The sequence below is a fragment of the Caretta caretta genome, chromosome 7 (assembly GCF_965140235.1).
Source record: "Caretta caretta isolate rCarCar2 chromosome 7, rCarCar1.hap1, whole genome shotgun sequence".
Classification (NCBI taxonomy): domain Eukaryota; kingdom Metazoa; phylum Chordata; order Testudines; family Cheloniidae; genus Caretta; species Caretta caretta.
This window is the reverse complement of record NC_134212.1, coordinates 94,139,201-94,153,847: the sequence shown is the minus strand read 5'-3', so window position 1 is coordinate 94,153,847 and position 14,647 is coordinate 94,139,201. Positions and strand designations below refer to the sequence as shown.

General features: G+C 39.8%; 1 protein-coding gene across 2 annotated transcripts in view; it reads left to right on the top strand.

Annotated features, from left to right (window-relative positions):
- The window catches only part of CEP55 (centrosomal protein 55), a 35,240-nt gene that overhangs the window by 13,362 nt on the left and 7,231 nt on the right, over window positions 1-14,647 (top strand). Inside the window, exons 4-6 of one of the 2 annotated variants that reach the window (XM_048858902.2) lie at window positions 4,736-4,801; window positions 7,504-7,645; window positions 13,633-13,949. In XM_048858902.2, coding sequence (XP_048714859.1) covers window positions 4,736-4,801; window positions 7,504-7,645; window positions 13,633-13,949 — 525 coding nt within the window. The remainder of the gene's footprint in view (window positions 1-4,735; window positions 4,802-7,503; window positions 7,646-13,632; window positions 13,950-14,647) is intronic. The other variant, XM_048858903.2, reaches the window with a different exon arrangement.

The following is a 14,647-nucleotide window of genomic DNA, read 5'->3' as shown; positions in this document are numbered from 1 at the left end:
TTCACTGAGATTAACCAGGCTGTGTCCATGGGAGCTCTGTGGTCTGGCATATCCCTCTATCAATATACTGAAGTTTCAGTTTGAAAAAGTAGCATTTTATGTCCTTGAAATTCTACAAGGATTTTTTCTGTGCTCCTGCACTGAACTATTTGAGACAGTAACCCTCTGTGTCTTGTGCTTTTCCAGGCCCCCTGACATCTACTGGCTTCAGTACTTCTACAGCTCACCAACACTGCAGCAGAAGTCTGGGCCAGTGTAACTACACAGATCATTCCAAGAGGAAGCATTTCTGTGATGAACTGATGGTTGAAGTTCTGGACAGAGCCGCGAAGCAGGTCCAGTACTAAAGGCAGAGAGTCTTGAGGAAAGGCTCACACCTGCTGCACAGCTTGAGAGCAGGGCTTCAGTGAAGGAGCAGGCACTTGCTTCACAGTTCCAGGAACAGCAGCTAAGAGAGGAGGACAGAGCTCAGCAGAAAGAACTGTTTGAGCTGCAGATATCACTAATGGCTGCAAGAGAACAGACTCCTGCTGAATCACCCACATCACAGCCTGCTATCTTGTGATGCAATCCAGAAACAGCTTGAAAAACTACATGGCTGGGTGGCCCATACAGTTGGGCCTCATGAGTAGCTGGACTGGGCAACTTTGCCCCATGCAGCCCTCCAGATTGATCCCCTATACTGGATACCTCCACTCCTTGGCACCAAGCATGCAGCAAACAGGAATAGAAGGGAAAGGACAACCGGGGGGCAGGGGACATGCTATGGTAGGGGGTTTCTGTCTTATACATAGCTTTTCTCTTTGAACTTGTTCAAGCACTTTTTTGTGTGAGAGAGACTGGTGTCTTAGTGTGGTAATGGCAGCTGGCCTGCTTGGCAATGGGTTAACGTACTTTTCTAATACTTATTCATAAATAATCTTTTTATTTTATCAAAAAAGTTTTTATTATCACTGCATCACTTTATACAGTGTGTATTTAAAATAATACAGGTAAACATGTGATATGGGATAATTAAGCATTTGTATGCAAACACTATTCCTCAATACAATTGTCTACATCAATCCATACTGTGAATTGATCCTCCCACCCTCATTTGACAAGTGTCCCTGTCATTCATAAGTACATTGCAAGGCAATCACCTCCCACCCACACACAATCAATGAGCCCCATCCACACCCAAGCACATTCATAAAGGTACTGTTCTCCTCCTTCCACTGGACCTTTGCCCTCCTCAAGGAGCACAAATACATAAACCTCAAACCATGGGCATGTGAGTCCCATCAGTGGCCCCAGCGCAGTGTGGAAACCCCATTCTCTCAAAGCCAGCAATTACTTCAGGAATATATTTTATGCCTGCCACCTTGGCTTAAACCATATGCTTGATTGCCTTAGAAACCTCTGCTGTTGCTTTACAACCTGTAGCAGTCTGGGGTAGCCAGCTTCCAGGCAGTTATGGTAAGTCGCTTCTGGACTAATCGCTGCCGTCATTCATATCTTTACACTGGAGGTTTAGGGCGAGCTGCTCACAAAGCTCCAGAAATGTAGCTTTCTTCATGTGAAAGTTCTAGACCCACTGCTGGTCATCCCAGGTATGCATGACTGTGATCCCATCAGTCTGTGCTTGTGGCCCTACTCCAGAAGCACCAGCCTACATCGGAGGTGTCAGCGGCTGTATTGACGGTCATGAGAAGCATCAGCCAGTTCAAGTCTACCATGTCTGTGGTGTTGTCGTCCTCCATGATAAGCTCTGTCAGATGCCTTTTGTGGATCAGAAAACACCACCACAATGTCCATCAGTGTCTCTCAGAAGCTCTGCCTGTTTCCTGACACTGGAGTGAAAGCCAAACAAGAGGAGTTTTCAAAACGTCTCCCCTCCACATTGCTGGCTCTGGTAGCTGGGAGTGCACAGACCAAAATGACTGCTGGGCAGGATGTGATGGCAGGCTGTTCAAGCTTTCTGTAATGTGCAGAGTGGACAGTCAAGTTTTCCTGCATTAAACCATGGTCAAAGGCCTAGAGTGGCCATGTCTTGGGAGGGTGCTTGGGAGTCAGATATAATTGGTTTGACTTGGGTTTGCTTGCTGCAGTGTGGACACCAGAGCCCCAGGTTTGAGCCCAGGAGAGAAAATTCTTAACATAGGGTTAACAATCAGTGTAGATGCTTAAACCTTGGATTCTCTAACCCAGCATCTGCTTACTTGAGTCTCACTAACCCTGGGCTCACATTGCAGTGCAGACACCCACCATGTTCTCAGGTGCCAGCAAGACACTGACTGCCCAGGTCTCATTTGCTTCCAGAGTAAAAATACCACTGGCAGCTATTCCTGGGCCTAACTGAGATCAGCTCCTGGATGAAAAGTAACTAGCTTCATCTGAATCAGAGCAAGATAGGTGGGAAGAAAAATAGTATTTTGAATACTAATCATTATCTTAGCATGACAGTCTATTGAGGAAACCTGCCCTTCCCTAGCACAGTTCATAGTTTTGGGATCTTTATGGACTCCTCACTGAACACTTGGCCACTGCTTCCATAAATGCAGCTTTCAATCCACAGCTGGCCAGTAGCTTGTACATAACCTGGCTACAGACCTATATCTTCATGCCTTCTAGTCTGGGCTGCTGCAATTTGATACTCTTAGGGGTAAGTACACAGCCTGAATGCTTTTGGTTAGATGCAGCAGCCTGCTTCCTTTCTTCTGGAGAACGTGACAATGGATCCAAATATCTCTGGTTTCAGTGTTAAATTCTAGTTAGTGTTTCTGCAACAAAATGGGAAGGATAGAAAGAAGAAGGTGACATTTTCTGGCTGCCTGCAGGGAAGATACTATTTTTCAATTGGTCTTGTTTAAAGAATTCATACTACAAATAAGCGCAGCATAAATCTTCAATGGAAATAACTAGCTATAGACTTTGTCTCTGTAAAGAGCTATCCTATTTAATAACAAACCTGACCTGCTGAGGATGGTAAATCCAAAGTAAACATCAGTTGGAGAGCTAGGGCAAAGAATCTTTGTGGTCCACAAAACAACCAGTTTTTAGTGTCTTTAAAGCTGTACCAGAGCCCCAAGAATTATTCTGTTGCTAATCTGTGCTAGCTTTCCTGCATAGCCACAGCTGAGACACAGATTTAGCTGTCAGTTATCAGAAGGATTCCTACTTATATAATATTAAACATAAAGTATGAGGGGGCAGATAAGAGTGGAATAATACCCCACCCATTAGATGACGTTTCCTGTCAGTAATTGTAAAACAGTATCCTACATGTTCTTGGCTGGTTATTCTGAATGGAAACAGACTATCGCAGAAGCAATTGTTGCCAAAACATGGGATTGTTTTATCTGTGGAGCAGGCTGATTACCAAAATAACTTTGTATGAATAGAAGTAGTCTTCTTTCAAATTGTCATTAATAAATGAAGTGCAAAAAAGGTAAACTTAGACTTTTTGATTGGATGTCTTCACAAGCTTGAAAATGTATATTGTAATACCTCTTACAAATGCTGGGTGGTGTAAGAGTAGCATGTATAACATTGGACACAAGCGTTTCCTAATTTTTTCCTAGACATCATAGATACTGAGTTCTAATATTTATGGAAACGAGAAGTTTTTAATCAAAATACATCTGTAACAAGTATTCAGGATTTAAAGTTTATGCTTCATGTATACAGAATAGCTTATAAAAGTTCTAATACTTTCATTCAAACTCTCACATTCCATAGCTGCAGAATTTGTCCCAAAATGTATTCTTTGTTGCAGAAATGTGCTGCAGAATCTAGAGGTAGACTTTTCAAAGACACAAATGGGATTTAGGTGTCCTCACATTTTGCTCTGACAATCTCCCCTGTACCTTTTTTAAAAAAAAAAAAAGCTTCTAGCACACATGAATTGGACGGTTCTTCAAAATATGAACAGTGTAAACTAATGCAGTGATGCCTATAAACTCTGAAACTTCTGCTGGTTATTATAGTTGGGTCTTAGCCCTGAAACTCTCAGACACTTTAAAAGTCAATGCTATTTGAACATTTTTACAGAAACACCTAGCTAATTATGTACATCCTCCCTTGCCTTTCTTCCCTCTCATTCCCACAATCCCATACTGGCTCCTATGCCTTCCAATGTGTTTTAAAGCCACTACATATCTATTGAAACCTCCACCTTCCCCCAACAGATCGGTATTATAAGTAAAAGTCTGCAAGATATTGACAACTTTACAGCAGAGCAAAATTCAACTTAATAACAAGAAACACTTTACTGACTTACTGACTTCCATATTAAACTTAAACCCTCAATTTTCTTAACTTACCAGAAGCTACAGCACAATACAGCAGTGCCACAGAAACAAAGATTGGATGTCTTTCTAAAATATGTACTAGCTCAACCAGAAGTTATGGGCTTGAGGAAGGAACTGAAGCAAAATTCTATGGCCTGCATTTTGTAGGAGACCAGACTAGATAATGGTCTGTTCTGGTCTTAAAATCTGTGAAACTAGTATTCCACCACAGAAATTAGATCCATTTGCAGCCAAATACAAGAAGGTGAATCAAAATATATGATACTTGGAACAACTTGTGGTGAAATGAGGATGCCCAAAGAAATACTCTTGATATCAGAATTACATGTGTTTTGGTTTTTAACTCTGACGGTAAGCGCTTCTTTCTTACAAGACTATAAGATTAGTTGAGAATACACTTTTCTAGAGGAAATACAGATGAACGCATTCTTCTTTGTCTGCAGAAAGCTGTAATGAACTGCATTGCGTCACCAAGTAATCTTAATGAAGTTGAAAAACAATTGAAAGATGTAAGTTTCCTTATTAACATTCTAAATGTATATTCACTATTGTAAGTGTCTCCATGCATGACAATGTAAACAATACATAGCATACTTGAAATGGAAATTGAAAGACCTATTTCTATCTGAAAATATCAAACCCACAGTTGTTAAAAAATAACCCTTAAGGCTATTATGACTGCAAAGCATAAGAACAGTGTGCTATTTTTCCAGTTTTACTTTGTGCCTTTGACAACATTATGTGTATAGTCAGTTTCACTAGTTTTGTGGTGCAATTATATTTCAGGTTTCCTGTACTGTTAGGATATTACTGCTCACATGTGTTCTTTCCAGGCCTCATCAGTGGGTACTTGCCTATAAGAGCCGCACCAAAGCTGAAAACAAAGAGGCAGTAGGCCACCAGGAGCACAAAGGGAAAAACAGAGAGCCTGAGCACATTTAGTGTTGATTTCAGGCCTGCCCAAAATACATCAATAGGAGAGCAGAACAAACCCTTGCAAAATTTCTCTTTCTTTAAATAAAGAAATCCAGGCATATAGGAGCACCCATCAGAAAATAGCTCTGAGCGCATTTAAAAAAAAAACAAGTTATAAGTGATCCTTTACGAAGGAACTAAGAAAATCATTGCCTTCTCACAATGCAAAGACAAACTTGCTTGAAATTCATAGGATGGGTCCTTCTGACGGGTCCTTGGAAACATTCCAGTCTGGAATGTTGCACGTTATGAAGGGTGGTGAGGAGTGGAAGCACTTTAAATAAGAGTCAAAACCTAGTATTTGAAAGTGTTCTTTTGTTCAGAGATGGTTAGGGCAGCAAAAACCCATTAACCAAGACCACATTGCTTATGTTGTCCCTAAGTTTGAGTACTGGGTTAAAAGCAAGGAATTGGCTCTGCTACTGGCTCATATGGTCTTAGGCAAATTATTTAATCTGTTGGGTTTTTTTCACTCCCTCCCCATGAATAAAATGGAGGTAAGTTTGTACCCTTCTCACCCCCCCAAAATCACTGTGCTATTGCTACTTTCTAAAACAGTAAAATAGGTGTAGTACCATGTCTGTTATGACTTCATTTGGCACTTCCAAACAGTTAAAACATTTGGCCTTTCCCAGGATGTCTTATCTGAGATCTTAGAGTCAGTAGTGGTGCACACACCCTTTTAACTATTTTTACAATCTTTACATATTGAAATAAAGTCATGCACACATTAAACTTCACCTTTTAACATTTAATATGCATTGATATGAACTGCACTATAAAATAAGTAACACTTGGCTGATCTTGACAGGGAAACTCATCTGTACTGGCTATAGCAGTTTACCTTAGCTAGCTTAATCTTGGAAGATTACATCATCTATTTAAATTCGTTTGGAGAATTTTGTATATAGGTATCTTTACAATATTGCCAACAAGCAGCTGATCGATACAAGCTTAGGACCTAGACAACTGAGTTGTATTAACACACCCTTCTAAATATTATATTAGTTAAATTCTGTGATCTCCCACCTTCATGCAGCCAGTTGTTTGTGCTCCCCACTGCCATGCTGGAGCCTCCACATTTATCTAACAAATAAAATATGCAGAATTTTAAAATATTGTGCGCATTTTTTTAGCAGAATTTTTAATTTTTTTGGCACAGAAATCCCTCAGGAGTATTCCATAGAAAACTTTGGTCTAAGTATTGGCAAACCAGCTTCTATGGGAGATACTTATGCAAGTGGAGAAAATGTTCTTATGGCAGGGGAGATGTACAAGTAGGGAAACTTGCATCCTGTAGTTTCAGTACTCTTGTTCTTCATCCTATATTGCAATATTTACAGTACAGACTTTTCACTTAAAGAAATTAGTAAATGGGAGATGTTGCATATCAATATTTAGTGCATCAAAAAGCAAATACAATTTTCATTAAATCCGTATTGTTAAATCTATGGCAGAGAGGTGACACCTTGAAGATTGGAGATGTTGATATATATGGATCATTTGATGTGATCTGATAACATGAAATGTTTGGGGATCTCAATTTACATTATGGAAATAAAACTACTCTTTCCATAGTTAAATCTGTGAGTAGCCTTCTGCTGTTAGCAAGAGTTTTGAAATATGCTCAGCTTTTCTTTACTACTAATTTTTCATTTGTATCCTCCTCCACAAGGAAAATACTTCCTGAATGTTTGGGGACTGATTAGACAAGGTGCATTTTATATATTACTGCCTGAAAAATCCAGAGTTCTCCTTTTTGCAAACTTCTTTTTTTTTATTAAGTGGAACATTGTTTCAAAAACGACTTGATAAACTTCAGCTTTGGTTTATTCTGTCCTCAGAGACCATTATTTAAATCAGTCTTTCCAAAAAGTATTAGTTAATCATTCTTAAATTAAGTCCATTTTAAATTAACTCCTTAGTCCCTGGTTTTAAGCAGCCTTTTCTACTCCAAGAGACAAACTAATCTGTACTAGCAGTACAGATGTATATAAATTCAAACGGTGGAAAACTATAATGTTAAGATCTTCAACAAACTCTGAACCTTTTCCATATGACAGACAGCAGAGATGTAAATATCAAATTGAAATTACTCAATGCAAAAAAGTTACTAGATCTTGCAGACTAGAAATTAACTAGCTTTCCTTGGCTGTATTTTTGAGTAGTGGAAAGAAAATGGGATGGTAATGTTCTAAAAATGTGACTAATACTGTTTTTTTCCCCATGCATGAAGGCTCTGGAGAAAAACCAGCAGTGGCTGGTATATGACCAGCAGCGAGAGGCATATGTCATGGGACTGCTGGCAAGGATCTTTGAACTTGAGCAGCAGTCAGAAACAGTTAACCAACAGCAGGCAAGAGAGGCCACTGCAGAAGGTATTAATTTAAACTTTCCTTCAGAAGTGGACAAAAATTATGAGTTTTATTATTGTTTGTGGTGTTGCTATAGCAGTGTTGGTCGCAGAATATGAGAGAAACAACGTGGGTGAAGGAATATCTCTTATTGGACCAACTTCTGTTGGTGAAAGAGACAAGATTCAAGTGCCACAGAGCTCTTCTTCTTACCAGACCTGAAGAAGAGCCCTATTGCGCTTGAAATCTTGTCTTTCACCAATAGAACTGGGTCCAATAAAAGATTTCACCTCCCCCGCCTTGTCTCTTGAGTTATATTATGACATTTGATAGAATAAATCAGAATTAAAACAAAAGAAAATCCCTAATTTAATGATCGAATTTAAGCATTTCCTAATCAGTTCAGTTCCTTCATGCGGAAAGATGAGGAAAAAGATTGTACTTGCCAGACTTACAAGAGTTCATTGCTATCTAGCTACACTCAAAACTGAATCCTCCAAATTTCTTGCTATTCATATCTGCTACAATGTGTGCCAAGAAAACACTTTTATTGTTCAAGGGTAAACTTGCCATAAAAAGTCAGCGATCAGACTTCTAGGTGGACTTTTTCTTGACGTTAACTTGATATCCTTTTTGTTTGCACAAATAGTACTCTTTTAAGCAAACATCATTATGCCACCCATCCTGCCCTTTACACTCCTAACCAGTGTTGAGAATTCATTAAAGAGTCATTGCTTAGGTATGGATTTATTTTTCCAAAATACACATTGTAAAAGATGATTCATAGGAAGTGTTTGCAGATCTAAGAACTAACAATTTTTACAGCACAAAAAAAATTCTGTAAAATGGTGTTGACCATCCCCCATTCACTGGCAGTTGCACGATCTGGACCTCTAAAAAATCTAGGGCAGACTATGCCTCAAACTAAAATCTTGGTTTGAGCCCATGTATCAGATGCTTGATGATTGGTGACACTGAATCATATGCCACTTCTGCTAGCAACCAAGTCAGACACTTTTGACCTAATATGTCACAGGGATGAAACTGTGCCAAACACCTAGCCCACTGAATGGATTTTTTTTGCCTGTGTGGTGTATTTAGAATCTGCAGGGGTGCAGCAAGTTCCTAGAGCTTGTTGCAAAGAAAACACTAAAACTATGAATCCAGTTTAACTGTTGTACTGCTTTCTCCAACTTTGCAGGCAGCTTGAAACAAGGGAGGTATGTCAACTTTCCTTTATTTTCTCTCCAATTAAGCTCCCTAAGATGTTGACTCTAAAGTATTAGCCTTTTGACATTTAAAAAGTTATTTCATTGTTTTTGTGGGTGGAATGAGGAAGCATTCGGGTAAAACCCATGGGTCCGGGAATTGGGAAGTGCTGGGGGGAAGAAAGGAGTGAAGACTCAAACATGGGGTAGGAAAAGAAAGAAAGAAGAAAAATAATGGTGTTCCCCCAGGAGAGCAGTCTTCCCAGTAAATGATGCTAAAGTACTGAATCAGGGATGCCACACTTCACCTATTGATCTTTGTGCAAACAAACATCCCACTGACATCACTTGGAAATGTACTGTGACTGTGTAGTCATAAACAACCCCCTCCTCCCCCACCGCACACCATCTCATAAAACAAAGTCTAGTCTTCCACACACAAGTCTGATAATCCCTGTCATTTTTCCCTAACAATACTCCTGTAATGGTTAAGATACTCCTTCCTATTACTGTAATTAGATATCCCAGGATACACACTGCCACTTGATGAGACCTCCACTCTGTACACTTGTGTTTTGAGAACTGCTATCTCAGGCTGCTGTCTTGGCTAATGAGCTTAAAGGACATGGACTGGTATAAATTTTGTAATCCTTTGCTGGAAGCAGCACTTGCCTTAGTATCTATACCTGAACATTGGGAGTTGCAGAATTGAACTACTACAGCTTTTAGAGAAGCCAAAGCAGTACACCTGTTTTGAGGGAAAAGAAAAGTGAAGTAAGTGAACAGGGCATCCATGCTAGATCTCATTCAGTCTGACTTATATTATCCACATGTCTGCCTTGCATAAAGCAGGCTATAGAGGGTTACTGCTCTGTGGCAGGAAAACATGTATGAAGGTGCAGCAAGTAATCAGATAAACTGACTTTGTTTTTGAGAAGCTGCATGGGATGCTTCCAACCAGACTGGCCACAGAAACCAATAGTGTGGGCATTAGTGAACATGCACTTGATAAAGAACCTATCCATCACCAAGAGAAGGAGGCCCTTGTTTCTAAGGGAGCTAGTACTCTACCTGAATGAAAAAGGAGTAATGAATGGGATGAAATATGTGGTCAAGATTTGGGTGTAGAATCATCTGAAGAGATCAGCTGACAAACATATTGGAGAGGGAAATACAAGGAGAAATAAAAGTTAAGAAATTATATTCTACAAGTGACATAACTATAAAAACTTTATTTTGTTAGGATGCCCATATCCAACCTATCGCATGAATAGCTTTTCTTATTGGTTTACCTATTGTCCCTAGGATCCGCTTTGTTGGGAAGCTGTAAAATTAGCTATCTTGTGGGAAGTGACCAGATACTTGACAAACTAAAGGGCAGGAGGGATGTTAAGAGCACAGCACTGTTTCAAACAATGGTTAACTGATATCCGTTGCTGTGTGGCTGATCAGTTAGAGAGGTAAATGGGTGCTGATGCAAGAGAATGGCCCAGAGTCAGGAGTTGTGCAGCTTACAGTTTACCTCCAATTTGACATGGAACTGGGACTGTCAAAAATATTTGGAACCAAAGGGCATTAGAATGTTCTCTGCCTACTTTCCACCTGCTGCATGTGCCATCCCTTGCCATTTATCCAATAACCAAGCAAAACTAAGACATTGCTTCACCATGATTCGCTTTAACTATGCAATTCAGGGATGTCTTTTCCTTGGTTTAAAAAACACCACCACCTCCTCTTGGATGTTAACCTGCATGGGTGAGTTTAGTATTGCTCCTTTACTACTGTTTAGGCTCCCTGTGGCATGTGTGTTGTGGTACAGAGTCCAGACTAAAGGCAGCACCACAGGAGAGCTCCACATTACCATTGCTTCAAACAGATGTTCTCACTGACCTTTAATGCTACAAAGCAAGGTCTCTAAAAGTAAAGCCACTATTAGAGAGAGGTTATGGCCCTCCTATGTGTTTGTACGTACTCTATTCTCCTAGCAGAACTGAAATGTGAACTTTAACTCTTATAATGAAAGCATAATGGCTTCTTCAAGTCATTAGTGGAATATTATTAGCATCTGTTGCTAACCTGTACTGCTACATAACCTGGTCAATCCAAAGACAGTTTTGCTTTTTTAAAAAACTTGTATATTGATTCAGGTCTCTTAAATATTAACCAATAGTTCAGATACCAGTAAACAGGGACAATCTGTTTTAAAAAACAGTACACCTGTACTTGAATTCTTGGCATTGTATAAAGTAGTTACATTGCATACAGATTTTTTTCACAACATAGTTATATCCAGATTTAATTTGGTTTTAGATTGCTTATAGATTGAACGAATGGTGCCTGTCAAAAAGAAATGGTTTTTATATGAGGGACCAAGCAGAGTCCCTAAATGCAGGGCTGACTGCAGTATTTATGAAAAGTACTTTGGTTAGACTACCTGAATATACTTGGCTCCTTAAAAGTGGTTGAGCATTCTATCAGCACTACCTGCTACTGGGAAAACCTGACTTGAGTATTATGAATACTACACTGGTTTTCTGTAGTATCCACTGTCCTGAGCCAGACATGGCACTTCTCAGGTTTCAGGTTTTTCTGTTCAATATAATAGATTACATGGATAATTTCCTATAATTCTACCTTTCATTTGAATGGTGTATTTACAAAGCATGCTACTAAATTTTGACTGAGTAGAACTAGCAAACTAGTGGACTAGATTGGCAAGTATTGAAAAATCCATTCTTCAGTGGCGAATGAGGGACCTACATGGTTGTGCCTATAACCTTACAGATGTGAACCAACAGTAAATTTATGTAACATACTCTTCAGTCAACTTCATTGCTACTCTTTTCATAACTTTGCTAAATTGGATCATAGTGAAATCAGCCACGAATTGATTTCATTGGTGCTATTCAGATCCCTATGGGAAGCAGTAAAATGATCGGTCATGTTAATTTCATGCTGCTGCTGCTTAGAAAGCTTAAGAGTGGCATTAGACACAGGCATACAGGAGCTATTCACTGGAGAAGAGAATCCAAGAAGTCAGGGTAGCAAACCCTCCAACTCGTTAGTAACAACAAGGCCCTAGATGAGGGGAGAAAAACAGCTAGTACGGAGTGGAGTTTCACTTTTATAAGATTCCTACTATACAAGTGAGAGGTGGATAAGATAGAACTCCCAACCAGAATCCAGGAACATCATCCTTATAAAAAAAAAATAAAATTCCTCCCTCTTTCTGTACAGCTGAAGCAGACTTAAAAGCAAACCAAAGCAAACTTAAGCTAGAAACTGAAAAATCCTCATTCCACACAAATAGGAAACTTTTCAGGGTGAGTCATCTGCTGCAGAAAGTAAATTTTAAATAAGAGAGTTTTCTAGTCTCTATGCATGATGAGAGCATTCTAAAGCCAAACCAAGCTGGAACCAATTCAATGCTTTACTCTTCAGGCTGCAGACAGACCACTTTAGTGCTGTTATTGAGCTTCCACACGTGTAAGTTTCCATTGCTGGTTTTATAGGTCCCTGAGGGCAGCACTGAAATTGACAGTTGGATCAGCTTCATTCTGCAGAGGCTGCTGACAGCAACAATAAACTACAGCAGAGGATGGCATTGGGAGTATTCTGGGGAGGGGCCTCCAAATGGAGCCTGTGAACGGGAGAGGTACAGTTGCAGAAACTCCTCCCTTGAAGCAGCCAAAAAGCTGAGGGAAGCTTAGGGTACTAGAGAAAAATCCCCCTCCCTTTTCCCCTGCCCCTCCATCACAGCAGCATTTGCTCTTTTAAAAACCACAAGGTCAAACACATTTCAGTAAACAGATTAGATTAGTGCTGTGGGATTTGTTAAATATCAACACATATTGTTTCTACAGTATGATCAGCCTGAATAGTAGGTTACATTTTAAAACAGTTATTAAACAGAAAGCTGATATAGCTTAATACAATGTACAAGACACTACACAACTCTCTTTATTTCTTTTCAGTTACAGGGGATATGGCTTTCAGGGGCAAGAGTGTGGCCACACTGGTGTTTTCACCCTTGGTTAATAAGCCTTGTTCTTGGGCTACTCGTGGCTGGTGCGCTTCTCAAGCCCTGATTTAAGCAATAGTCATTGGCTAGGAAGCTGGTACTTACAATCAAAGAATGTATTCTGTGCCGCAGCAGTGGGAACACAAAGGCACAAGATCCTTCAGCTAGTGTCAAGGAACTGAGGGTGTATAATCTGAAGAGGGCGGTATGTGATAACCAGTAGGTGGCATGGGTCTCACACTGCCCTGTTAATGCTAACCTAGTAGTTAACAAAAACTTGAACTGTGAGAGTTTTGCAGCCTCTGTATTAGGAAGCCTAAATCCAGGACTGAGAATCCTGTGTTGATGGTGGGGCCACTCCACCACCCCCCGTATACCGATGTGTTAGTGTATAGAAGTTATACCAGAGCCACAAGAGGCTGGGGGAGAATTCCTCCAGCACAGAACTTGCATGGGGCCAACATAAGCAATCCAAAGCAGTCCTCCCTCACAAGCCCTGCCATGTAAGGGTTGGTGGGGAGTGTGTCTGTAGCACTGAGCACTATAGGGAGTCTGGGTTGCTATGCTCTATAAGCAGACCTGGGGAGGCTATCATAAATTAGAGCATCATCAGAAGCTATTCTGATTTATGATGGGGGTTAATCTGGGCCTTGCAGCATGCTAGAATCTGGAGATCAGATAGGTTGTATATAGCTACCCTAAGGTATGGCACAGAATCTAGCCCAGTGTCATTAAAGAAAGAATACTTTAGAAAACCACTGTTTTATTTCTGTCTTGTGAAGGTTACCTTCAAGAAGAAAAACAAAAATATTATGACCAGCTTTTACTGACTGCCAAGAATGATCTTGACACTGAAAGACAAACTATAACCCAGCTGAGATCTGAACTTAATGAATTCAAAAAGAAATATGAAGAAACAAAACAAGAAGTAATGAGTTTAAATAGCGTATTGCAGTCAAAATACAATGTTGCTACGCAGACTCTAGAAGATGAAAAGAAAATCAAAGGAGATAAAATACAGAGGTTAAAGGAAGAGAATGAAATTACCAGAGAAAAGCTCAAAGAAGAAAAGAAGAAGACTGAAGATCTCTTATCTCAGGTAAGTGGATCCAGTATGTGAGTTTAAATACATTAGCAGAGGGTTAAATTAAATATATTTTTAACTCCTTAAGCACAAAAGAGGGTCATAATGGTCCAAAACTATTTTACTCTGTTAAACATTATCTGCTTTCTGCAGACATTTAGGCCTGGTCTACACTAGGAATTTAGGTCAATATAACTACATAACTCAGGGGTGTGAAAAATCCACACCCGTTAAGCAAAGCATTAAACCAGCTTAACGCCTAGTGTAGACAGGGGTAGGTTGACAGAAGAATTCTCCCATCAAATTAGCTACCACATCTCAGGAAAGTGGAGTACCTACACTGACAGGAGAGGCACTCTTATTGGTAGTGTCTACACTGAAGTGCTGCAGCTGTGCCACTGCAGTGTTTTAAGTGTAGACAGGCCCTTACAGCTCTCTTTTTTAAAATGATTAAAGGTGATGCCATACTCTGCAGTTTGTTGCTTTGGATTTGCATCAAAGGCCTCATGAAATCTTCTCAAACTAGCACTTTCTTTACCACCACCAATTATTAGAATCTTTAAAAATCCACCAGATACAATTTACATACAAATGTAAACTTTTATGAAGCAAATGCCAGACCAGCTATTTCTGTCCCTTGGAGAGAATACTTCACAGCAGCTAACCTGGTTCCACTACCTAAGCTCAGTGATTCAATATCCTCCAGTGTTTAC